The sequence below is a fragment of the Cricetulus griseus genome, chromosome 6, assembly GCF_003668045.3.
Source record: "Cricetulus griseus strain 17A/GY chromosome 6, alternate assembly CriGri-PICRH-1.0, whole genome shotgun sequence".
Lineage (NCBI taxonomy): Eukaryota > Metazoa > Chordata > Mammalia > Rodentia > Cricetidae > Cricetulus > Cricetulus griseus.
This window is the reverse complement of record NC_048599.1, coordinates 140,552,525-140,579,710: the sequence shown is the minus strand read 5'-3', so window position 1 is coordinate 140,579,710 and position 27,186 is coordinate 140,552,525. Positions and strand designations below refer to the sequence as shown.

At 44.1% G+C, this 27,186-nt stretch overlaps 1 protein-coding gene across 6 annotated transcripts in view; it reads right to left on the bottom strand.

Moving 5' to 3' along the window:
• Positions 1–27,186, bottom strand: part of Ddx31 (DEAD-box helicase 31) — a 68,488-nt gene that overhangs the window by 17,148 nt on the left and 24,154 nt on the right. For 2 of the 6 annotated variants that reach the window (XM_027423080.2, XM_035446879.1), the window contains exons 14-19: positions 24,948–25,007; positions 23,090–23,188; positions 14,329–14,379; positions 12,753–12,892; positions 7,129–7,210; positions 1,034–1,145 (exon numbers count right to left, since the gene is read on the bottom strand). In XM_027423080.2, the coding sequence (XP_027278881.1) occupies positions 1,034–1,145; positions 7,129–7,210; positions 12,753–12,892; positions 14,329–14,379; positions 23,090–23,188; positions 24,948–25,007 (544 nt within the window). Of the gene's footprint in view, positions 1–1,033; positions 1,146–7,128; positions 7,211–12,752; positions 12,893–14,328; positions 14,380–23,089; positions 23,189–24,947; positions 25,008–27,186 lie in introns of those variants that run through there. The other 4 variants (XM_035446877.1, XM_035446878.1, XR_003486717.2 and 1 more) reach the window with 3 other exon arrangements.

Sequence of the window (27,186 nt, the reverse complement as noted above, 5' to 3'; positions counted from 1 at the left end):
CCTGGCTATAGCGAGACCCTGTCTCAAAACTGAACGAAAACTGTTTTTAAAAGAACAATAGCCAGGCTTGCAACACTTTCAATCCCAGCATTTAGCAGGCAGGCAGATTGCTTATGAGTTTGAGGACAACCTGCTCTACAGAAGGACTTCCTGTTTTTTTATAAAGCTTCATTTTTCTCAAAAATCTCAAGGAACTTCCACAAAGTACTATGTACTCCTCCAACGTGGGTCTTTTTATTTATTTGGTTTTGAGACAGGGTTTCTCTGTGTAACAGTCCTGGCTGTCCTGGAACTCCATCTGTAGACCAGGCTGACCTTGAATTCAAGATATCTGTCTGTCTCTGCTTCCTGGTGCTGGGATTAAAGGCTTGTGCCACCACTGCCTAGCTCCAACTTGGGTCTTATTAGCACAAATTAGCAGCAGGAACATTCCACTAGAAAAGAGTAGGCGGTTACAACCACTCCCTCTGCTCAAGGTGAACTGTTAATTCCACCCTTAACACCAGGATCCCAAAGGATAATTTATTCTACAAAGGGTCTGAGAACTACATCAATATCACTTCTTTGAACCACCCAGGTTCATGGTCTATAGTCTGTCCTCACAACCTCATTTTCATTTGTACCTTCAAACAGGAACTCCTTAGCTCTACTACTTCCAGTCCTTACATTCATCTCCAATTTCCATCCCTACAACTATTTCTGCCGACATGTCATCTCTGCTGCCTGGTGTTCAAAGACAGAGAAAAACAGATCCCTAAGATCCAAGCTGTTGGGTCAGAGCTCTAGTCCTGATATAAGCCAAGATAAAGCCTCATTTGTGCAAAAGATGGAGACATATGAAATTAGCATTTAATATCACTTTAAATCCTTCCGAGCCTGATTCCAAACCCTGCGGAATTACTGCAGAATGAAGGCTTTGATTGGTACACAGAGGTCCCCAAATGTCCTCTCAACCATGGAAGTGTGTGGTGAGGGGTGAAGTCAGCAACTCGTGGGGTTACCCTACCCCCAATCTCTTGAGAATTCGACTGACCTTTCTTTGCCCAGGAGACTGTCCTCTCACTGGAGTGCACGTAATCTTCAAATACTGTCTGCAATACTGTGGCTCGTTCTCGGATTTCCTGGGAGCCAGTGGCATGGGATTTCTGGGAGGGTGACAGAAGGATTAAAGGAGAGACAAAGTTGAAGTCAGGAATAATGAAGCAGTTTATAATAGATTTAATAACAGTAAAATCACAAGGTAACCACCCAGGGACCAACCAGGGTAATCCTTTCAATATTACTAGGGAAAGAAGGGAGCTATAGAGATGTTAAAGTCAAGCAAAGATGAGGACAACATGAAGAGGGAGCAGACCAAGTCTATTTATTTGTTTGCCTACTTTCCTTCATGACCTCTTATCACTCATGTTCAAAGTGAAAGACCTTTAGAGGTACTCTGGAGTTTTCGAAGCATAATTCTGGCATTTTAAACAGTGAACATATGCTGTTTTTAAATAACTCTTCTCCCCTTAGACTTTTCTCCCTTATCCCCACTCTCAGTGGAAAAAGGCATTTTTTCCTTAAGACCATTCCAGTGATCTGCCTAAAATTCAGCCTTACAAGGCTTTATGTCCATCCCTGAGTCTTGAGCTTGCTTCCCTTTCCTGGAAGTTGGTTGCCAGTGTTTCAGGTTTGCTTCAGAAGCCTGTAACCACCAAGCTGAGTTCTGAGGCCTATTAAGAAGGCAGCTTTTCAGTAAGCCACATTCAAAGGCTGCCAGAGTCCCTGTAGCCAGGAATACCACTGTAGCCACTGAAAACTATTAATAATATATAAGACCATTTTCATCTTTTAAAAGTCCCAGAGAAAAGATGTTTTTTTAAAAAATTCCTTCTAGAAAGTAGTGATTTTTACTTCCTTTATCTTACAACAAACACAGAACGAGGAGACTCTGTAGCCTAGGGAGGTGGGTCACCTGAGTGCAGCTACTCATGTAAAGGGGCTACTGCGCCCGATACTCCATCCTCCTGTGTAGAACTCGGGCCCCTCTCCACCCTTGGAGGACAGGTGTGAACACCTGTGTCTGGCCCATGTCTCCCTCCTTTACTTTTAAGGCTGTAAGAGGAAGAACAAAAGGGAGAGGAGAGAAAAGCTCTTTTTGGATAGACACTCTTCTCTGCATTAATAAAGACTTAACAACATGAAAATGTTTTTTGGTGTAGTCACATCATCCTGCTACCTGTTTGGCTGATGACAGTATAGCTGATTTCATAGTACACAGTCCCCCTAAGGGTTTTATCCACCACAGTGTCAGCAGAAGCGCCACTGAGAAGCCATGTTACCAAAGTGGACATTTGCTATTGTCATTAGCAAGGATTTTTTTCACCTCTTAACTGATGTGAAATGCAAACTTTCCCACTGCCCTCCTTTCATTAAGCCACCTCAGCAGCACAACTGTCACCTTGCCTGCATTTTTTTTTAATATGAATGTGAAATTAGTGAGGATGCCCTTTCCCCCGGCGGACAGAATCCTCTGTTATTAAAAAGTAAAGCACTTTAATAATGAAAACTTTTCCCTCTTTTTCCTGTGTTTTAACTGTTTAAAATTAATGAGAAGGGCAGAATGGTTGTCAAAGCGATATTGAAAGCCGGGCAGCCAGGACCGAATAAGCACAAAAATCCCTCTAGAGTGTTAAATAAACAGAGCTGCAGCCCTCTCTGAATCCCTCTGTTGGTTATTGTATACATTCTGTAACAGCTCTCAGAATAGATCTGAGAGCCAGGGAGGCAGAGAGGTTTCAGAATTCCAATAAAGGCCTCAAATTAAAGACAGCCTGGTGCGAATTCCAGGAGAAAATTAAAGAGACCTCAAGCTTAAGTGACAGGTGACTTGCTTCTGTGTCACAACTGTCAGGGGATTTAGTGATAATATGGCAATATATTACAAAGGGCTTTTCTTATTCCCCCCTTTAGGTTTTAAAATGAGGCATCTTTTCTTCCCAACCAAAAAAAAAATTACATATATATAATGTGAGTGTATATACAAGTGAAATGTGTAGAAAAATGATAAAATCAGGCTTACACAGTTAAAATGATGAGGTCAGTTTTAGCGCAATGTAAGAAAAAGTTAATGACAGAAAACAATACATTTAGGAAAAAGCATGTCTTACCCCCAATTCCAGAAATACTTTAGACTGCCCCTCCTGAGAATGAATGAGGTAATTTTGGTTGTGGGGAGGACAGTCTAAATTTAAACTGAAGACAGAATGGGGCAGAGTTCGGCAGAGCCACCTCAGCCCTAGACAGGTAAATGCTCCTGTAATGAGAGTGGGTCAGAGCCCCGAGGCTTATGAGCAGGCAACACTGCCTCTCCCACCCTCACAGACACAAGCTGGCTACTGGTTAATGAAGCCAACCTGCAGCTAGCCGACCGCGGGCAGTTGAGAAAAACATGCTTCCAGCCATCTACTGGCTCTTGGTGTGCCTCTGTCTGTAACACCCCACTGATCCTGGAGACAAAAGACCATGAGAAAGGATGAGCTAGGGGCTCTGATCTGATTTTAACACTTCTCAATGCCAGCGACAGTTTGGAGAATTTTACAAGTAGAGCTCACAGGACAAAAAAAAAAAAAAAAAAAAATCTTGGGAGAAAAACATGCTGGGAGGGTGCATACTCTGCATGAAAACTTCACAACACCCAGCAGCCAGGAGCCAGACGCCTCAGAGGAAACTAGGTGGGAGGGACCACTCTGTGAAAAGTTTTAGGTGATGGCAGAGGTGTGTGTGTGTGTGTGTGTGTGTGTGCAGTGGAAGCATTGTGATGAATAGCCAACTTCCAAGATATATTTAACTAAATGGAAGAATTTTGTTTTAATCACTTTCCTGCCAAGATAAGCTTCACCCCTCGGTCCCCAGAACCTTCTGAATGCCTCCCAGTCAAGCTGAAAGATCAAATTTATTCTCTTTGTAGGAAGGTGAACACTCACACCCAGATGCAGCTGTATATATATTTCATACACCTAAATATGAAATATACATTTTATAGATGCTTCACTCGCTTTCTTTCTGTTCACAGAAGCCCAAAAATGTGTGTGCCAAAGGGACATTTACCATGGGCTTGAGTGGACCTGGTGAAGAGGGGCATGGTAATGAGGTGACCATCTGTATGCTGGCCACTTGTGCATCTGCCTGGCAGGGAGGGGTAGCCAGGACAGGGATACTTTTCATGAGATACAGAACAGAACTGGACCCAGCACCCACTGCACCCTTACAGGCCAGGTATCTATGTGATTAGCAATACAGCAACTTAGACCAAGCACTCTTTCTTTTGAGTTAAAATGAAACTTGGTCCTACAAGCTAGTCTCAATCAGCAGGAAGTCCAGTATGATGAATTTATTTTTCCAAGTTAATCATATCTGGCAACATCAGTGAGAAAACCCAATCTTACTTAGCATTCCCCCTCAAATAAACAGCAGCAAACTGTAAAACTATAAAATCCAACTCATTCCTACCAAAGGTGGGAGCCTGGGTGAGCTGGGGAGATGGTCTCTACTCTGGAGAACTCATGTAGTTTGGAAGCACACTGAGCTCTTTCTGTCTCATTTCAGTAAGCCGTTAGGCAACCCTCAAATATGGGCACTCTCATTCTCCTTCTACAGACAGGAAGACTGAGTTCAGGAGGAAGAAAATCTGCCCAACGCCACAGAGGTACCAGCTGCAAGGCAAGGATAGAGTCCAGGCTGGCTTGACTCTTGCCCAGGCATTGACAATGACTCTAGGGCTCAGGACATCTTTGAGACTGGCCCCTAGCCAGGAAAGGCTTAAGGAGAATAACTGATGCTGCAAGACCACAGAAGGGCACATGTTAAAAATGTCACAGCCAGCTGAAAGGCTAGAGGGAAACACAGTCGCTCTGTTCCTTCCCTAGAGACCAGGGAAGGGGTGGGGTGGAGGTGGAGGGGTGGGGCACTGTTCAGACAGACACAACCATCACCTCCCTGGAGAGAAAAGTCTGTGTTCAGGGATAAAGACTCAAAGCAAAGCTTCTCTCACAAACAGTCTACAGAAGGTTAAGTTTGATTCAACTTTTAGGATCTAATTTTGTCACTTTCCAGTCAGTTCTCATTTCTGGATGGCAGGCAGATGCTTATTTATTTATGCAGCACTGCCAGGAAAGTATGGCAACTACACTGTGTAGCCTTCCCTACTTCACAGTATGCTTGGTACTTTAACACTGTTTCCCACATTGCCCTCTACTCTCCTTAGAATAGTTACACCTCAACTTTACACATGAAGAAGCTGAGGCTTGCAAAGGACCAGGACTTCGCCAGAGCTTCCCAGAGGCATCGGCTGAGAAGCTGACTCAAGGACATGCTCTTCACCCACTCTCAACACCACGTCCTCCTTAGCTCCCACACTCCCTGCCCTCACCGTGGAGCTGAACTGGAACCTCAAGAAGTAGCTTGAAGTAGCTACAGGAACATTAAAACATAAAAACTCTAAGCACAGCAGTTACAGAGTAACAGAAGTGTGCAAAGACCACAGTGAACCTGTATAACAGGTGCCCAATTCCTGAAAAGTAGACTGATAAGCTCACTATGTTATGGCTGTGTTGTTTCTTTAACACGGGAAGTCACTTAAAATAACTTGTTGAGGGGCTGGAGAGATGGCTCAGAGGTTAAGAGCACTGACTGTTCTTCCAGAGGTCCTGAGTTCAATTCCCAGCAACCACATGGTGGCTCACAACCATCTGTTATGAGATCTGGTGCCCTCTTCTGGTGTGCAGATATACATGGAAGCAGAATGTTGTATAAATAAATAAAATCTTAAAAAAAAAGTAACTTGTTGATCAAATGCATCTTTAACAGACTTTTCTAGTCACAAGGATCTGTGATATGACATCATTTGGTGACCAAAACTTTGCCTCTGTGGAAACAAATATCTACTAAAAAACAATTCAGTGTGGAGTTCAGAGCGAGGCTCTGTTGTGAAATGCAATATACACCACTTGGGTGGATGGTTAGTGCCACTGGAAAAGAGCATTTCCAGTTGGTCATGTGGTGCATACCTGGATACTCAGCACTGGTGAGGTTGAGCCAGTATGACCCTGAGTTCAAAGCCAGTGTGTGCTGTACAGAAGGACCCTGTCTCACAAACAAAGAAACAAAGCGGTGCTTCAGTTCCCCTGTACTGTGGTTAGTCAGCATGAGTGGAGCCACAGGGTGCGAGCTCTAAGGGCAGACCACTGCTTTCAGTGTCTGTGTAGCTGCTTCACTCTACACTCCCCTGGCCTAGCAGCCAGGTCCTATCTACCTCACAGGGTCACTGCAAAGATTTGATGGCCCACCTAAAAGTACTTGCTGACGTGAACTCCCTTAAGCATGCTCTGGAAGAGGAGAGCTTAAGCGAGGGCCAGGCACATCTAGCCCTGCCTCAAAGGCAGTATTAGTCCAAATAAAGGCACCTGATGCATGAGAGGAATATCTCAGCTTGATCTAAGTGACTCTGATTTTCCCACTGCATCATAGGGCCTAAGAAAATAAATGTAAAATATTCAAGTAATTAGCCAAGTTACATAGAGCAACTCACACGTGCATATGCTACACTGAGCAATGGACTAGAGGGGCGGGGCAGAGAGGCAGCAGGGAGGGGATGCTCAGGTCTGCAGGCACGGCTCACTGTCTCCATATGGAGCTGCATAGGTAGTAAACATTTTTCTTCTTAATGAGCTCAACTTTACTCTTCCTCTGTGGACAGTGCACTCACGTTAAAAAATGGACAACCTAAATGTGTCTGAGAGACAGAGATATTTATTTCTGCCATTCTGCTACAGATGGACAGGTCTAGTAAGTAGTCCTTGCTGATGATCTGGAGAGGGGCCACAACCTGGGTGAACTTAATGCTGGCTTCAGACTTAATGCCCTCAACCTCCTTTCTGCAGAGTCTGGCAGTTCTCCAAAATGGACTGGCACCCATTAACTGGATGAGACTAGCAAACATATACAGAAGGAAGAGAAGAGAAAAAACCCACAATCAAGATCTGACTTCATCTAATACTGATGGTTCCTAAAATGTACATTCTGTTTGCCAGAAGAAATAGCCCACACATGAAGTCCCCATGAACCCAGATCAAGATATGAGTCACTCACCTGGGCTCCCCTTTGTCTCCTTTTAAAGCAATCATCCTTTGTCAGGACAGCCAAAATATCTTCCATCTTAATCTCAGAAACACTGTAAGAAGATAACATGGAAGCCAGCTTTGTACTTTCCCAGAAATAGCCCAAATTCTGATGTATAAAACTGGCCCATTCTGAAACCCAACCTAAAGTACAAGCAACACCTGAGAAGGGACAGCAGGTCAGCTTGTACTTTAGCTGGTACAGGAACTTGCTACCAAGCCCACAACCTGACTTCTGCCACTAAGGCCTACAAAGGAAGAGGAGAGAACTGAATCCCAGAGTTGTCCTCTGACCTTCACACTGTTTACCACTCCTCTTCACACAAAATATAAATATATGTTAATAAAAATTGTCATGAAGAAAAGGAATCCCCTCCCCTTTTTTTTCAAGACAGGGTTTCTCTCTGTAACTTTGGAGCCTGTCCTAGAATAGGACTATAGACCAACCAGGCAGGCATTGAACTCACAGAGATCCACCTGCCTCTGCCTCCTGAGTGCTGGGATTAAAAGCGTGCACTATCAATGCCCAGCAAGGATAATTTTTAGGCCTATAGACATTTGACACAGGGGGAGGTAGCAGCAGGACCAAGTCAGCCAGTTTCCCCCATATTCCCCTTTCCCTGATGGGTCTAAAGTAGTTTACCTTACATGGGAGTTCTTCCTTCTATCTACCCACCCATCTTGCTTTCTTTTCTTAGTCTGCTTTTTTGGGCCAAGGTCTCGTGTACCTTAAGTTGCTGGCCTTGACTCACTATGAAACCTAGGCTGGCCTCTATGTTCCTGCCTACCCAATGCTGGGGTTACAAATAAATCACCATACTAGGCCTCTACCACCTTTATTTATTTGTATGTGCTTGTGTATGTACATGGACCCATACATACAGCATAGCCTATGTGTTGGGGGATCAGAGAGCAACTGCAGGACCACATGGGTCCTGGGGATGGAACTCAGGTCAGTTGCCTTACTAGCCCTCTGCCATTACTTCTTACTAAAGCTTGGTTACTAACACAGTAGGCTTGCTTCTGGATTTGAGCAGACAAAGAAATAATCGTATCTCATAGGCTGTTTCCTTAACTACTGGGCAAAGACCACAGTAACGGTAGTGAGAGCCCCAGCTCTATGCACAGCTCCTCAGTTCTTTCTGTACTCTAGAGAATCTTTGATATTTTTGTCTCTTCATCATTCAGGGCTGAGGACCAAATGATTCCCCAAACCTGGAATTGCAAGCAAACTGCTGAAGCCAGTAGTCAAAACAAGAACCCATGACTGGCCACTGAGAAAAGTCTGGCAACAATGCACACAGCAACTACAAAGTCATGGCTCTAGAACCAGGAGCAACATGGAAGCACAAGCAGAGATAGGAAATGTGAGCTGCTGAGCTCATCTTCCAGAGGAAAGGGAAGGAGGAGCTCTAGGGGAGAGAAATAGATCATGAAAAGACAAATGATTTTGTTGTATGTTTTCTTTCTTCTTTGGAAAATGTAACAACAAATTAAAACACAAATGGCAACCTTTTACCAGCAAACACAATTCCCTCCCTTTCCCAACGGTTACTCTGACAAGTCTATGAATGAAAATGCCATATCTGACAGCCACAAACCTGAGATGTGTCAACTCCTCCTAAGCCCCCACCCTCAGCATCACACAGGCCTGTGAAGGAGAGATGTCTCTACAGCAGGGAAAGGTAGCTGCAGGAGTGGAGGGTTGGGGAAGATGGGAGGCAAAGCCAGGATACCCCTTCCCCCAGGAGCATTTTCTCCTGCCCTCCAACCTGTGAAGGACAGAGACATATGGTAGCTGAGTTCGCCTCCTACACCTGAAAAACCTAACAGTGGGACAGACATACTTGTGCTTTTCTCTGTCCCATCCGACTCCTATTGTTACCTTTGGTCAAGGGGACAGAGACAGATACAATAAGAGCAAAATGGGTTTTGGTGGCTCACAGCTATAATTAGCTGTGAGGAGGCTAAGGCAGGAAGACTAATAAAGCCCAAGGTTAGCTTGGGCCACTCGGGGAGAGGCCAGCCTGGGCTACATAGTAAGATCCTGTCTCAAAAAGGAAAATGAGAAAAAAAAAAAAACAAACAAAAAAACAAACGAACAAACAAAAATCGGTGGTGACTTATGTCTTTTATCCCAGCACTTCAGAGGCAGAGGCAGGTAGATCTTAGTGAGTTGAGGCCAGCCTGGTCTATGAAGCAAGTTCTAGGATAGCCAGGACTGTTACACAGAGAAACCCTGTCTTAAAAAAAGCAAAGCAAAACAAAACAAACAAAAACCCAACCACAAAGCCCGTACAGCCACTGATGGGAAAGATGTCCTTGCTGTAGAAGGTGACACTACCCAGCCAGGGCAGGGCATAAGCAAACAGGAACAGCAAAGAACTACAGCCACCAAGTTTAAAAGACTTCATCTTAACCCGCCTCTGAGGAACAAGTGGATTATCTCACTCCTATGGACAGATCTGAAGACAGGAATAAATACATCCAGCAAAATGTTGTCTGTGCTGGGCAATGGTGGCGCACGCTTTTAATCCAGACCTTGGGAGGCAGAGGCAGGTGGATGTCTGTGCGTGTGAGGCCAGCATGATCAACAGAGTAAGTTCCAGGATAGCCAGAACTATTTCACAGAGAAATTCTGTCTCAAAAAAAAACAAACAAAAACAAAAACAAAACAAAACCAAAGTCATCTGCTTGATCTAAGTATACATGTTCTGATGATGCATTTACATTTTAATAAACCAGGAATGACTTTCTTAGCAACATACTTAAAGAGGAAGGAACTAGCACCATAAACAAGTGGGAAGGATGGAGAAACAAAGTTTGAGCACTTAGGTGGAGGTGGCAACAGCCAGACTGTCTCTTGCCCAGTATGTTAGAGCAGTATGTTAGAGTGAATAGCGACTGAGGAGAGTACTGCAGCCACCACTCAAGGCAAGTGGCAATTCAGCAGCTACCCAGACCCTCATTGCCTAGCTCTTGGGTTCTCAAGCACAAAACATGCACCTGCCCCATTCTCCACTGCCTCCTTTTTAATGATTAATGTACCCTTCAAAGTTTAAAGATGTTGGGCTATTTCTATTGCATATAATGTATATAATGTGAGTTTTCTAAAAAGACATTTGTTTTTAAGGTTTTTTTTTTTTTTTTTTTTTTTTTGGAGACAGTGTATCATGTAAATAAGGCTGGCCTTGAACTCACTAAGTGGCCGATGACTTTGAACTTCTGATCCTCCCAAGTTCTATGATTACAGGCCTGTACCACTACACTGTTTTCACCTTACTTGGCTTGGAACCCAGAAATTCGTGCATATTAGCAAGCACTCTACCAACTGAGCTCCAACTCTAGCTCTTACAATTTACTCTCTTATCAGAGTTTATTTTAGTTTGCATTAAGTCAAAGCAACAGCCTGTATATAGATATCAACAGAATTGTGATGCGTGCTGCTCCCTAGTAACCCAAGGTCTAGCCATGAGACAGGTGGCAGCAAGGAGGGACCCTCATCCTATGTGACAGTTTTTAACATTCCTAGCAGTCACCCCCAAAAGGCTCAGCTCCTTTCCTTCTGGCACTCCCTATAACCATCTTTCTCAACGCTCCTGTCAAAGTCTGGCCTCCTTGTGTCTCTTCTTTTATGTGAACAGCACAGGAAGTGCTGACACACAAGAGGACAGTAATTACTACATCTTTAAAATAATTTGGCTCACTAATAATTCCTATCTGAGACAGTCACTGTCTCTTTTCAATTTTTGGTTCATTTCTGAACCTTTCACAGAAATCAACTTGAATGTGTTTATTAAAGAAAAATCAGGACAAGAGACAGAAGCACCTGTGCTATTAGCTCTGGTGTTTGACACATGCCACTTGTAACTGGTCCCTCATGTTCTGAGGACTGTGACAGAGTGAACAGGCCTAGGGAATGCCCTGGGCAGGCAATAAGAAGAGCTGAGTGAATGGACCCTGCAGATCTAGACTAGAAGGAGTGAAAGGAGAGGAACCAGGGAAACATGGCTACATGGTGCATGCTGATAATTCTTTGCTGTGACTGCACTGCTCTGGGCCCTTGGCACAGGACGCTGAAGATGCTCTCTACGAGTGCTGACTGCAGACAGGAGAGCACTACTGTGCTTTGTTGCTCCCTCTCACCAGGGGGAAAACCAAGAATCAGCTACATTAATGGTCTTCAGCAGGACTCCCAGAGAACACCAGCCTAGCAAAAGGGCAGCCCAGATGTTGAGGGCCACAAGGAGCACCAAGCAACCCCAGACTAGAGGGCTCTGAATTCAGGCAGAAATATAACCAGAAGAGAGATATCTACCTGAACAACACGGGGCCGCTCATGAGTGAGATCAAGTGCATGCACTTTCATGGAATAAAACCATTCTTTCACTTGGTAGGTTGTTAAGATGAGGAACAAGGGAACCAGAAGGGAAACCTGAGCAATCTTAATTTTGGCCCACTTGAATAATGACCACCAGGAACAGGTACCCATCTGTACACAGAAGTAGCTGGTGCACTGTCTCAGCCCACTAATGCCCACACAACAATCTTGAAAGTTCTAAGAAATCTCACTAGACAGAGAGTGCTGCCTGCTGGGAAATGTGGCAAGAGTTGGTGGGACAGCCACACACAGCTCTGCAAGTCTGTAGTCAGTCCCATTGGCATCCTCAGACCAGTTCCTCAGCAGTGTTTACAACTTTGTACAGGGGAGAAAAAAGTGTCCTTGGAGTTTCAGTTTTACATAAAATGTATGGCTGGTCAAAGAGGAAAAGACGCAGCAGCCCACAGAGACTCACAGACACACATATAAAACACAGCATCAGTTCTCAGCAGCACCAGAGCAGCCAATGGGGCTTTTGGGCTTGGCATGCATCATACCCCACCACCTTGGGCAGACACATGGCTCTTCCAGGGCTTCCAAATAGACTTGTATCCATTACCCTGTCATGTCTGAGTAGAAGAAATTCTTAAAAGTAGATCTGTGTCAAACACTTCATGCCGTTACAAACTCACTGTTAGAACCTATGACTTCAGGTGTCAGAGAATTTATGGAAGGCTAGACAAGTCCCTTTAAGTGGTCCAGGCCAATCATTTCTGTGTGAACTTCCCACAGGGGCATGAGGCCAGCTACTTGAAAATACTACACATGAGACAGAGGCTGCAGATATGCAGCTAGTTTCCTTGTTCCGAGTGCTCTGAGGATCCCATTCTTTCATGCAGGGAGAAAACTGTGCTGAGCCAAACATTATTATTTCTTTAAAGACTAATCAGCATTGAAGTGTAAGATGCTAAGCACAAGGATGAAAATGAGCACAAAGAGGCCTCTGAGCAGCTGGCTGTAAGGCATGCCTCCTAAGGAAGAGCTGAAAAGCCAGGGGCACAGACCGCCCCGTAACTTATGGGCACTGCAATGGGAACTGCCAGGTGCGGGTGGTACTGAGGGTTTCAGTTTTTGCCATTGGCTATTCTAGAACTCATTTAGGGATCACAAGGGTTAATGGCTCTTTAGCAGCTTACAAGGCCCATCCACTCAAAAAGCGACAGAAAGTTAATTATGTGAGATCAGCTGAAACCCTGTTCAGGTTTCTGACTCACTTGATTTTGTGAGAAGCCAACGAGTTGACATATTCTGCCTCTGAAGGAGCCAAAATGAGCAAGCTGCTCCCATGACAGCCAATCCGGGCAGTTCTTCCAATCCGGTGAATGTATTCTGCAGGTGAAGACGGAGCACTGTACTAAAAAGGACAACACAAATGAAGGCATTCGTAGATCAAGGGATTGCCACTAACTGGAAGAACAATACCCCTCACCTGCCTCCAGGTACCCTGGCTACGGCTACTCTTAACACAACACAAGGCTCTGACATAAAAATGTGAATTGTGGCCAAGTTTCAGATGAAGAAGACACATCTCACCCAGCATCTCCTTTTTAATTTCACTGCTCTACAGGTCTCCTCATTGTCCTATTTGCATTTTTTTCACTGAAGTGACTGTACAAGGTGAAATGCAAGCAGGTGGGGGAAATTTCTCCAGGATGACCACATGACCTTGGCCTACTTCCTTGGTAGACATAGCAGCTGGGAGGCAGCAACAGCGGACAAGAGGAGTAAGGATGAAGGGCACCAACCACTGTGCTGGCAGAGTCCATCTCTGCTGCTGGCCCCACGGGCAAGCCATCTACCTTGCTTCAAACGCTTTTCCTAGTCGGGTGGGGAAGTAGACAGACAGTCAAGATCAGACAGGACAGGCTTCTGACTCAAGAGAAGGGCAGTTCCCATTCAAGAGAACCATCAGGCAGGCATCTTGCTATCTCTGGCAATAATTCTACCATCTTTGTAGCTAAGTGGTCACATTTTCTTTCTTTCTTTCTTTGCTGCTACACAAATGGAGGATCCATAGACCAAGGTGAATGAATATACTACATTGAAAGGCCAGCCATTTTAAACTTGTCAATCTTTACAGTACAAGGCTTCCCATAATCAAATCAGAGTCTACCCATCTCCCATTGGCTCTGTGGCCAGCAGAAAAGAGACACAATGTTTCCAGTCCCAACATGATACCTGATGACAAACAGATCAGATTTCTGTCTAAGACAAGCCACAAAATGTGAATAAACCATGAGTCATGTAAACAGGGCACATGTCCCTTGGCCCTGACAAACAGGCTTAAAAATACCAATCTGCAGACTAATGAAAAGAAAAAAAAAAAAAAAAAAACCAAACCAAACCAAACCCACCAGACCACAGTGCTAACACATGTACCCTCCGGCAAAGCAGGAGGTGTGTGTAAGATGCTGTCAGGACCTTAATTGCTCCCTGCAGGTCAATGTACATGGACACAGCTCTCACAACAGCTGAGCCATCTCCTTCTGGACACAGTGAAGCCTCCCAAGGGCCTGGGTATCTCCTGTTATTTTCAGACTCTAGAAACTTTGGTTTGTTACATGAATTAGTCCAGAAGTAGGGAGAGTTTGCCACTCTCTCCTAAGACTGCCACCCTGGTTTGTTCTGCTGCAGTGTTGCAGAGGGGCTGGGCTAAGAAAAGATGTCAGAATCATACAGATAGGGCTGGCTGCTGCCTGGTTACCAGGGCAACACCCAAGAGGGTAATAATGATCATTCAATGTATCTTCTCATGCTTATATACTTACACCTTAATGACTACAAGATTACCTGAACAATCCAGGTGACGTGTGGGAGATCTAAGCCTCGAGCTGCAACATCCTTTAAAACAAAGAGAATATAGTTTATGGATTAAAACTGAGTTTCTCTAGCCCACCCCACCCCCCCTTTTTTGGAGACAGATTACTGCTCTATGGCCCTTGAAATTTGTAGCCCAGGGCAGCCTTGAAGTTAAGGTAATTCTATCTCAGCCTTACCAATGTGTTACCATGCCTTGCTGAGTTTCTGAACTTTCAATACTTGGTAATACAAATTCTGAAAACACACACACGCATGCATGCATGCACGCACTTAAGGGCCCACTGAAATCCACCTATCATTAAAAATTCTGAATCGGGGTCAGCAAGATGGCTCAGAGGATAAAAGCTCCTGCCACCAAGCTTGACAATCTGAATTTGATCCTTAAAACCTACATAATGGGAAGAGAGTATTACTTTCCACATGTTGCTCTCTGACTTCCACACAAAACTCTGACCTGGGGTGAGTTAGACAGTTTTCATAACTCATAACACAATGTGCAAGTCAACCCCCAGACCTTAAATTGCAGCTGTCAAAGTGTCATGTAAGAATTCTGAAATCCTAGATAGCTTTGATGGCACATATCTGCAATCCCAACTACTTGGGAGATTGAAGGGAGGAGTATCAGGTATTGAAGGTCATCTTCAATTATACAGCAAATACAAGGCCAGCCTGGAGTATGGGAGAACATGTTTCAAATAAACAGCCATCCCTCAAATAAAGGAAAGGGCCATTTAGGATAAATGTATTGATCGACCATTATCCCAGTCCTATATTACTAGTAACAACAGTCATACAGCTCGCTGGTATGCTTCTGGAAAACCTCTCAAGGCACTCATTTGTGAAAGGGGTGAGCTGTAGTGTTTACTGAGGATGCTGCCTGTTGGGTTTAGAGCAGAAAGGATTAAGTAGTTTGCAGTCACTTCTGGGATTTAAGATTAGGATACACTCCAAACCTGCCCACCACTTCAAAGACTTGACTGGACAGCTGAGAAGCCATAAAAGGGATAGAGATTTATTTTCCCTTTCAACTGGTCACCACCCAAAGAGCCAAAGTTCTTAGCTCTCTCTCTCTCCTTCTGCCATTCTGGCAGAGACTAGATGATACTGCCCAGTCTATAGCAATAATGTGCACTTAGCTTTCACATTCAAATCCAGCAGCCATAGCAAGAGTCCAGGATTCAAAACACCAAGTGGAGCTCAGCATTCTACCCATAATAGTTCAATTAATCTTTAATTAAAAATATTAAATTTACTCATTGGGGGAGAAGGTGTATGCCACTGCACATGTGTGGAGGTCAGAAGACAACCTGTAGTGCTGGTTCTCTCCTCATGGTACACGGTTCCTAGAACTAAAATCAAGTTGTCAGGCTTGATGGCAAGTTCCTTTACCTGCCCAGCCATCTCACCAACTTGCTTTAACCAATCTTAAAAGCAGTTATCACCCCCATTTGTGAGAGGAAAAACAAAACACAACAAAAAACAAACAAATAAAAAACAAGGTTTGAAGCCTAGGATACAATCATGTGGGGAAGGTTTAACCTTCAGATGCAGATCTACTTCACTTTGCAAGGCCTTATTTGCCAATAGTACATTCTACCATGCAAGAGATGCTGAATCCCTCATGTGCTGAGGTGGGAATGCAGAATTGTACACACTCTCAGTGCAAAGAGCCTAATAACACCTACAGAACACATCTACACCCCCCACCCCAAAGCAGCCTCAGTACTAGAGATGCTGGCAAAAGGCAATGCCTGGTAAGCAGAGGCTATTCATTCAATACTGTCTATGAAGAAACAGACTGGATAAAAGATGGAGAAGAAGATTCTACTCACTTGGAGAGTTTCTAAGAGACCTTTGTGTAGTTCAATATGCTTTTATGTAAGAAAAACAAACAAACAAACAAACAAATTCATGGAGGACAGTGCTCTGCATTTAGAAAAAATAGTTACCTTTAGGGGAAAGAGGAGACCCGGAGGAAGATGGGCCGAAGACACATAGTGGACACTAGAGTGTCAGCCATGAAGGAAGGTGATCAGCTCTTATGCAATAGGAATCAGTGTGGCTTACAATTAACTCTTTAAAAAAATTATTTATTATGTATACAGTGTTCTGCCTAGGTCAGAAGAGAGTACCAGGTTGCATTACAGATGGTTGTGAGCCACCATGCGGTTGTTGGGAATTGAACTCAGGACCTCTGGAAGAGCAGCCAGTGCTCTTAACCGCTGAGCCATCTCTCCAGCCCCTACAATTAACTCTTGCCAAAGACTAAAGCCTAGAAACCAAATCTAATCAACTATCTAGAACCAATAATTACTTTACAGGAATATGGGAGACAGGGAACATGTTAACCAACTCACAAAAAGATATACTTTAGAACCAGACCATGAAAAACTGAAAACTAGAGAGACAGCTCAGCAGGTAAGTGCTCAGGAGGTAAGCATGAGGACCTGAATTTGAATGCTCAGAACCCACACAAAACTAGGCACAGTAGTGCATGTCTATAAGCCCAATGGTTACAGTTGGATTGGCTAATGGAGACAGGCAAATCCCTGGAAGCTCATGGGCCAGTCAGTTTGGCATACTCAGTGGCAAACAACAAAGACAATTTGTCTCAAATAAGGTAGAAGACAGACTGAAGTTGTCCTCTAACCCCCATACACTGACACTGTCATGCCTACACTTGCAAACACACAGGAAAAGAAATTAAAAAACAAATTATCTGATTTCCATAGACCCCCCAAAATCCAGGGGTAGGTAGTATGAGAAATAATAAGAATAAAAATCATTAACTAGATGGATGAATACGCCAAAAGAGGGCTCAAAACTGCCAACAGCTATATGTGGTGGTTCACACAGATAATTCCATAATGCAGTGTTCTGAGTCAGGCATAGGAGTGTAACATTGAGCTCATGTATACAGCAAGTTCGAGGCCATCCCAGGGCCACATAGTGAAATTTTGTCTCAGACAATAACAAAAACTTACTTCTCTGGGCAGAGAAATTTGAGGTGGTTCTTACTTTTCTTTTGGTATTTCCCTAAAGTATTTTCTTTGTTTAAACAATAGGTGTTATTTCCCCCCAAAATTTTGATATAGAAATCTTTAATCTAAACCTACTTAGAAGAGTGAATTGTTTATCTTTTCCCTAACTCATCAACTGCTAACCTTAACACATCTGCTTTTTCCTTCCATCTGAGCACACAGACACAGGAGACACACATACACACTCATATACTCTTTAGTTGCCTAAAGCCATTTGCAAATGTAGTGACAACTCAGTCTTTGATATTTCGGCAAGGGCTCCTAATTAAGAGTGCTCTTCTACTGACCACCATATGAGAAACTCTGAAGGAATCTGAGAAACACCATTTATTTCCTCATCAACCGTCAGTGTCAAATTTCTCCACTCTACCCGAGATGACTCCTATGGATGCTTTTCTTTCCAGTCCAGAAGTAAGCAATGAACACAATCCCTGCTCAAGAGCATTAGATTGCCTTAATCTGGAAACAGTGGTGGTCTGAATGAAAACAGCCCCCACAGATTCATAGGGAGTGGCATTACTGAAAGTACGGCCTTGTTGGAGGAAGTACCACTGGGGGTGGGAGTGGGCTTTGAGGTTTCAGAAGCTCAAGTCAGGCCCAGTGGCTCTCTATCTTTCTGCTGATCCAGATCAGTACCATGACTGCCTGCAATCCCCCCATACTTCCTGCCATGATGAGAATGGACTAAACCTCTGAACTGTAAGCCGGACCCAATTAAAAGTTTTCTTTATAAGAGTTGCCATGGTCGGGGCTGGAGAGATGGCTCAGAGGTTAAGAGCACCGACTGCTCTTCCAGAGTTCCTGAGTTCAATTCCCAGCAACCACATGGTGGCTCAAAACCATCCATTATGAGATCTGGTTCCCTCTTCTGATGTGCAGATATACAACATGGAAGCAGAATGTTGTATACATAATAAATAAAATCTTTAAAAAAAAAAAAAGTTGCCATGGTCATAGTGTCTCTTCACAGCCACAGTGCAATGACTATGAAAGTGCTCCTGCTTTCCACTAGCTTTAGGGTTTTAAATTGTTTATGTGTGTATGTGTGTGGACCTGAACATATGTTTATGTGTACCATGTGCATACAGGTGTAGTGGAGACCACAAAAGAGGGTGTAGGATCTCCTGGAACTGGAGTTACATATAGGCAGTTGTGAACCACGGATGTGGATGTTAGGAACCAAACCCAGTTCCTCTGCAAAAGCAGCAAGTGCTCTTAACTGCTGAACCATCTCTCCAGCTCCTTGTTTATTTTTTTGATGTTGTCCCAAAAAACATTCCATACCCTAGGTATACCTACTTGCTTCCACGTGGTAGGGTTCAGGCAGGCATTCTGGCAGGATGGTACCTTTGGTGCAGTGTGGACTATTCATGGCTCTATGACATAGGGAGGCCTGTTGGCTGAACATGGGAAATACTGTGCTTAATCAGTAAGTGGTAAGTGGTGTCTACCAGCTCTCTCCACTGAGAAGGGACAGAACTGCAGAGTCAGAGTCAAAGTCAGGGGAGTATCCTTCCTCTCAACATTTCACCAGAGATCTTGGTTCTATGGATGCTCCTTGTCTCTATCAACTGCTACTTTGATGATGTAAAAGATGAATTTTTAAGTCCACCATGTTTTCCTTAATCTCACTACTGAGAATGTCTGCACTAAAAATAGCTTTCCCTTCCACTTTTTAAAAGTAAGGATTTTGCCAAGTATGTGGCCTTTAATTCCAGCACATAGGAGGCAGAGGCAGGCAGATCTCTGTGAGTTTGAGGCCAGCCTGATCTATACAGAAAGTTCCAGGTCAGCCAGGGCTATACAATGAAACAGTTCCAAAAAAACAAATCAAAACAGCTATAAAAGTAAGAATTTGGACAAACGGGCTAAGTTTCTATAAGAAGCAAGGACAGAACCGAACGACATGCTTGAGCAGGACTGGGCTATGAATGGAAGTTAATGCTGTCAGCCCAGCATCCTGAGAACCTGAAGCTGGTGCTGTGGAGCTCACAATCTAGAATATTCTTCAAGCACAGGGGAGCAGAAGAAGCTCTCACACTAACCACTGCCAACACCACTAAACTCTTGCTGAGTAATGATTAACACTCAAGGGTTCTGCTGCAGGACACAGGACTGGACTACCCAAGCTTTTCAGACAGGCTCTGTAAAAAGTTTAATGCTCTGCTGGGATAGACATAGACAATGATGGCAGCATCTAGATGAAATTGAGCCTGGAGAGCCTATGCCTGGCCATCACAAGTTCCACCCCACACAGCAAGCTTAGTACATTTTGCAGCTTAGTACATTTACAGCTTAGTGGTGTAGCATGTGCCTGATGGGTGAGGTCTTCGGTGAGCTCCCCAGCACTACAGAACAACCAAGAACCTAAAACAACTGAAATTTATTGAACTCAAATGTGCTGAAATAATGAAAGCTGAAGAGCACAAGCAGCCTCACTACTCCACTCAGTCACCCACACCCAATTTCTCTGACAGACCTGTTAGGGAGCCCAGGCTAAACATAAGCTCCATTCATCCCCTCTCAGCCTCTCAAGCTAGGACTTGAGCAGGCAGGTACCGCCCTGCTGGACTCTGCTGTTTCTTCCGTTGTGCAGAGCTTGCTAACAACCAGGTTTGCACCAGACACTTTCTGTACCCCCTCCCAGGCATCAGAGGCTAAGGGAAGGAATCAGACCTGGTCCACAGCAGGGAGGACTGGCACCAGCTTGGCAGCACTGGGAGCCAGCCAGGCTGGGGAGGCCAGTCAGCCTGCTGCCCCATGCCACCTACCTGTACTGTGGCTAAGAACTGCCTTATTAATGAAGGACAAATGAGGGAGTGTATACAGGAAACATCCTAGCAACCGCAATTGAAGTGTGCTGCTTCATAATGAAGAAATGGTGGCAACATTTCTCCACTCTCCCTCACCACATCTTACTTGGCCCTCTGAGCAGGCATGAGAGATAGGTCAACAATGGCTGTGTCTTGTAGGAAGGTGTTAGCTGCCCACACCAGATCAACAGGAAACTGACTTGCTGGACACATTTCAGTTCTGTACTCTCAGTTCTCAAAACTTAAGCCCCATCACAGCCTCATTTTATTCCTTTAACCTAATTAGGGCAAAAGAATCACTAAAGTCAGCTCTGAAAGACATTTACCAACAAGCCTTGAAGGCCCTGGGCTTGACAACTGGCGGCCTCCATGAGACCCAGGAGTACAGATGGAAGGCAGCTTGCTCAGGTGCCAGCCTGTCAGTTGGATTAAAATGACTCATTTATTTACCCAAGAACCTCACAAAGTGCTTTTACTAACAGGGAGAGGGGGCCTGCCATCTCTCTGAGAACGGACGTACAAACTCGCCTCCGACGCCTTCCTGGCCTGCCAAAAGTCATTATTGCCATGTGTGGAAAGCCATCAGCAGGGTACAGGCCCCCGTTGTCCGGGTGACAGATTGGGCTGCGTAATCAGAGGAGGAAGGGGAGAGTGCAGAAGCTGTCAGAGGCGAGAGATCTTGGCTGGAGCCGCCAAAAAACTGGCAACATGAGTTAGCGTGACTGAGTAAACAGCAAACAATCTCCAAATGATCCTTCCATTAGCAGTGCAGAAACAAAGTGTTAAGGATAAACTTCCCCTAAAAAGCACAACCAGAGAAGTGTAGGAGCCACACTCATGCAGGGCAGTGAACCCAGTCTAGGGACACGAACAGTCCTTGCTCCTTTGTCTCTTGGCCACTGGCACAGTAAATTTCCCAGGAGGAGAGAAAATTAAGAACTGCAGACAACAGTGTGTTTCAATCAGAGAAAACAAAAGCAACGAGCCAGTTTCGGGGCAGCACAGGTGACTTGCATGTAGCTCTTAAGTAGGAAAGCTACCTGGTGGCCACTCATGGTCCATCCACCTAGGTGTTCATAGCAGACAACTCAGGCATCAGAGGCCTCTCCTTTCTGAGTTCGGCACTGCATTCCATTCATCTAGGGACAAACAAGGAGAGCAAACACACCAGAAAAAGGCCTGGTACTGACCTTAAAACCAGGGGCGGGGGGGCTCTGAAATTTCATTTTGTGATCCCCCATTAGCATTTTCCTACATGGAACTAAAGACAGTACTACCTGCCTTGACTCTGGGCAGGTCATAACAATGAACCAGCATATAGATAAAACAAAGTCCTGAGCCTGAATTCTTTGGCTATTTAGAAAAACAGGTTTCAGTATCCTTTCTGGTCCTTACTCCTTGCCTCATTTATGTTTTACTTGAGACAGGGTGTTTTGAGGCCAAGGTTTGGATCTTCCTGCTTCCACTTCTCCAATGCAGGGATTACAGGGAGGTGTATACCACCATACTCAGTCCATCCCTCTTCAGTTAAGTCTTCTCTTGCAAACAAAATGCTTCTGTCCCAACTCTCCTTTAGTTCTGCCTACCCACCCCCCTCACCACAGCCTACAGTACCAAATAGCCAGTCTACAAGAGTCATGCATGTTTCAGGTCCTGGGAAAGCCATATGAAATTACAAAGCTTGTAAGACAAGTATAGTTAAGGCAAACACACACCCATAACTACTACCTCCTGGGGAAAAAAAATGGAGTAGAGAAACTTGCAAACAATAAAGAACACAATACCAAAGCTTCCATATTTTCATAAAGGCATACATCCAGCCTCTGGCCTTATTAAAAGGATCTTAGGGTGATAAATTAAAAGGTAAAAGGCAGGCTGGAGATATGGCGCAGCAGTTAAGAGCACTGGCTGGTGTTCTTCCAGAAGACCCAGTTCAATTCCCAGCAGCCACAAGGCAGCTCATGCCTGTCTACAAATCTAGTTCCAGGGCTTCTGACACGGTCGCACAGACATACATGCAGGCAAAACACCAATGAACATTTAAAAATATATATTAAAAAAAAAAAAAAAAGTAAGCCGGGTGGTGGTGACGTATGCCTTTCATCCCAGCACCTGAGAGGCAGAGGCGGGCAGATCTCTATGAGTTCGAGACCAGCCTGGGCTACAGGAGCTAGTTCCAGGATAGCCTCCAAAGCCACAGAGAAACCCCGTCTCTAAAAACCAAAAAAAACAAAAAACAAAAAACAAACCAAACAAACAAACAAACAAACAAACAAAAACCAAAACAAAAGTAAAAGCCTTGGTATAAAGGGGAAAATCTCCACACAACAATTACCATGATTCCTTTCATCAAGAGAAACCACTTCTCCATCTGCCTCATCCTGACATGGCCCTCATTCCTCATTAACACCACAGAGGCTCCTGGAGTGTTCAGATAGCCTGGCAAGCAACAGGCTGCTTATAAGGTGGCAGAGTGATATTATCTCCCCAGCCCAAGCATCATCTATCCCAGTGTGGCTCACAGACAAGTGTTGAGAGAAAGCAAACAAATACAACAGTAACAGCAGGAACAGAGGAGTGAGTTTTACCATGGAACCTGAGCCTCATCATAGCTTAGCGGTTAAGCCCCACCCAGTTCCATAGTCTTTCAGAGCTGAGGAAAGCTGAGACTGGAGTATGCATGCTGGAATCAACCCAGACAAGCCAACCACTATGACCAAGAAGTTCAGGTAATTAGATGTGGACAAGAGTTTGCTTCATTCATGGTGGGCAGGAGCTGAAGTCTCTGTGGCAATGACTAGCTGACACCAACCGCCTGCAGGTAGCAGCCAATAGAACAGTAAGTGAGCACATGTTTTTGACCCCAGCAAGATTTACCTTTAGAAAAGTATGATCTTCTCTTCTATGTAGAGCCTCTAAAGCACTAAATTTCAGATACCCAGATTTTTCTTTTGAAGACTTACAGCTCCTCAGTGTCTGGAAAACATATATATATATATATATATATATATATATATATATATATATATAATATATATATATATTTTACATTTGGGAGGTCTCAACATGTCCCATGGTAAATCTAGGGTCTTAAGGCTCCTAACTCTCATTCAATCACTAAAGATCCTACTTTGTGTTTTAACACAATGTTTGCGTTCACCTTCCAGAACTTATTCTTCAAGAGCAAGTCCATTAAACTGCACCTGCCTGTCTAAAGACAGGCGAGTCCCACCAATGAGTTTCTGAGGCCTATCTACCCACCCAGCTCCTGCATAAATACACGTGCCTACTATGCTCCTACTGTGTTGTCACCAGGATAGAATTGTCTTCACGGAGCTTAGGATCCTTCACAATGAAACCTTTAACAGGTGTGACCATCAGAGGGCCTAATGCAAAGGAGCTAGACCTCTAAGTGGGAGCCAGCTAGTCTGTTCCAGGCAGAAAGAAGAGCACAAAGGCCCCAGGTCAGAGGTCAGAATGACAGTCAGAGAACTGAAAGATGGGCTTGAACATTGAACAAAGAAGTGTGGTGAGAGCTCCAGAACATTCCTGCTGGCAGTAAGGGCTACTGGCCATTTCCTTACCAAGTACCACATTTGGATTCACTCTTTGCTTCAGACATTTGAAGACCCTTTTAGAACAAGTATGAGCATCTGACCATAAAGAGAAGGGTATTTGCTCTGACACAGGTCTCCTTGGGAGGCAAGCTGTTTAAGAGAAATTAAAATGTCTGAACAATGTGAGCAGGGCCACTCTGCCATGGACACAGGAAAATGATGGCACTGGGGTGAGGTTTCTGGGTAGGCTTTATAGTAGATGGGAAAACTAACAGAATTCTGAAAGAAAATAGACTCTATTACTTTTGAGTTAAACATGGAACAGGAAGTTCTTTAAAAAGTAAAGGCAGCTAATGAGGCATGCAGATAGCTAAATGTCACAATTTCCACCTAACACTGGCTTGCAAGATTTACAAAGTTTACTGTGCAGTTTCTCCAAGAGCCATTTGTAAGTTATTCGCCCAAATGGCACAGGTAGAGAAGGTATTTTAATCTTGGGCAGGAGTAACAGCTAAGAAGTGGATCCCTAGAGAGGTGGGGAACAAACAGGGAGGGCATGAATTTTCAATCTCAAAACAGCATTAAAGATTCGCAGTGAAAAGGTGAGGTATGTGCTGGAGAATACAAGACAGGTCTGCAGACTGAGGCAAATGAACTAGCTTGAAGCTCCTAAGACCATGATAGCCTCAGACAAGAGCAGACAGACCCTGCCAGGTGCTTTGACTTTCTTCTAAGAAGGTGAGCAAGCATAGGCACCTTGTTGTGCAAAAAACTTTCTCAGTTCCAACTACTCCCAATAGCTGTAATTTACAAGTTTTTGGTTGATAAAGTCACACCTTTTCAGACTACAGCTGCTACTATTAGTGAGCAAATCGCCAAGTCTTCTCAACAGTGGCAGCCAATACCATGTGGCACAGCCAGGTGGCAATGCAGAGGCCCAGGTGTGCCAGCTGTCCAGGAGGTTGGACACAGGACAAACTGTCACAGCCACCTTCGGCCATGGTAGTATATGCCTTTAATCCCAGGACTCGGGGCAAAGGCAGAGGCAGGATGATCTCTGTGAGGCCAGCCAGGACTACATAGTAAGACCCTGTCTCACGAAACAGCAACAAAACTGCAAAGTATCACAGCTACTGTTGTCACAGGAATTGATCCTGACAGAGAAGAGTGACACTTACCGTGCAGAGCAGGACTCCTGTTCCAGAATGTGAGAACTCATGAAACACAGAGGTCCTTTCCTGCAGGAACAGGAAAAGCCAGATAAACTCTTGAGATACATGCTAACAGGAGGGTTTAAACCAATTTTCTGTGTTCTGATTTTTTTTTTTCTTGGCACAGAGAGCAGCAAAGAGGAAGTAGCTTCTTCACATCTCATGAGATGTCCTGTATGACTGAACCTCTGAGACCAAGTAAAGCAGCAGAGCCTTGTGTGCAGTCCATCTCAACAAGCCAGTATCAATGGGGCACTGCCTTAAATGCCATTCATAAATACCAGCACCAGCAAAGAAGGCCCCCATTTAAAATAGTCTTAGAGAAAAATTAGTGCAGAGCTTAAAACTTTCCCCAATCAAGTCCAGTTTTTAATCTAGAAATTATGCAACCCTGGGTGAATAAATTAGCCACACAAATTAAACATTTATTGCTACTGTACCACACAAATATTTATTGATTTATTTAGAAGCAGGGTTTCACTATGTAGTCCTGGCTGTCTTGGAACTCACTGTAGACCAGGCCTGCCTCTGCCTCAGGAGTGCTGACACTAAAGATGGACACCCTATGCTGACCCGAAAAAGTTAATTTAAAAAAGAATCTCTTGGGCCAGGCATGGTAGAGAATACATATAATACCAGCACTTAGGAGACAGAGGCAGGCAGAGCCCTACAAGCCTGAGGCTGGCCTAGTCAACATACCAGAATTCCAAGCAGTGTTGGAACAGAAAGTGTACCTATAAAGTATGATATAAAAACCAAAACACACCAAATCAAAAAAACAAACCCCCAATTCTTTGCTAGGCATGCAAATTCACCATTTATTCAAGACTAAAAGGAATTTGTGCACTAATGAGTTGTAAGTGCTTGCTTATATGCTAAGAATTCGATCTTGGGGCCAGGCGGTGGTGGCACATGCCTTTAATCCCAACACTCAGGAGGCAGAGGCAGGTGGACCTCTGAGTTCAAGACCAGCCTGGTCTACAAGAGCTAGTTCCAGGACAGCCTCCAAAGCCACAGAGAAACCCTGTCTTGAAAAACCAATAAATAAATAAAATTATTTTGGTACTTACGTGCTAAAAAAAAAAAAAATAAAGATAGGAAAATATTATAAGACTTTGCTTTCCATAATTAGACCATTGCTTCTGTATGAGAGTAAGGTTTTTCTCTGTGAGTTCGAGGCCAGCCTCGAACTCCAGAGCAAGTGCCAGGATAGGCTCCAAAGCTACACAGAGAAACCCTGTCTCTGAAAAACAAAAACAAAACAAAACAAAACAAAAAAGAGAGCGAGAGAGAGAGAGAGAGAGAGAGAGAGAGAGAGAGAGAGAGAGAGAGAGAAAGGTTTTGTATGCATAGTACAAACACTGCAATTCTACACAGAGCACTCTGAGCTGAGGGTTTGGGGCAGCTTTCATGTGTGTTGTGTAGCATGTGTAGTACACAGTACACATACTGCATGTTCAAAACCAATGCTGCAGTGAAGTCACATGAAGCACCTCCTGTTCTTGAACCTTTTAGTGTCACTGTTTTCACAGCCTCCTACATGCTGTTTAGGAAGCTATGCTCTAGAGGAATAAAGTTAACACCAACTTTTCTTACAGGGCTTTATATGAAGGACGACCTGGGTTTGGTCCCTGATATCCATGTCCAAAGCTACTTGCAACCCCAACACTGCTGAGGTAGACAGGCAGACAGATGCCTGGGATTTGCAGGATAGCCTAACTGGTGAGCCCTGGGTTCCAACAAAAGACCCTAATCAAAAGATGAGATGAAAGACTCCTGAGGAACCACACCCAAGGTGATCTCTGAACTTCACAAGCACATGTATAGCTAGCTAGCTGTACCTACACTTACATGAACAACGCTCACATCAATTTATAAAATTACCAAGCCAGGGTTGACTCACACTTGTAATCCCAGTACTTGGGAGGTTAAGGCAGGAGGACTTCTCTGAGTTTAAAGCCAGTTTGGGATACAATTTGAATACTAGGCAAGCCTAGGCTACAGAGCGAGATTCTGTCTCAAAAGAACAAAAATACTGATAATAATCATATGTTTTAATTGCAGAAAATATATACTTTATATTAAAGGAAGAAAATAAAAATCAGCCTGCATTGAAGCATACCATCAGCACCAGTAACACCTCAATATTTCCCTTTCTATGCCCAACAAAGCCAAACATGTTATTTATAAACATGCTGCTTCACAA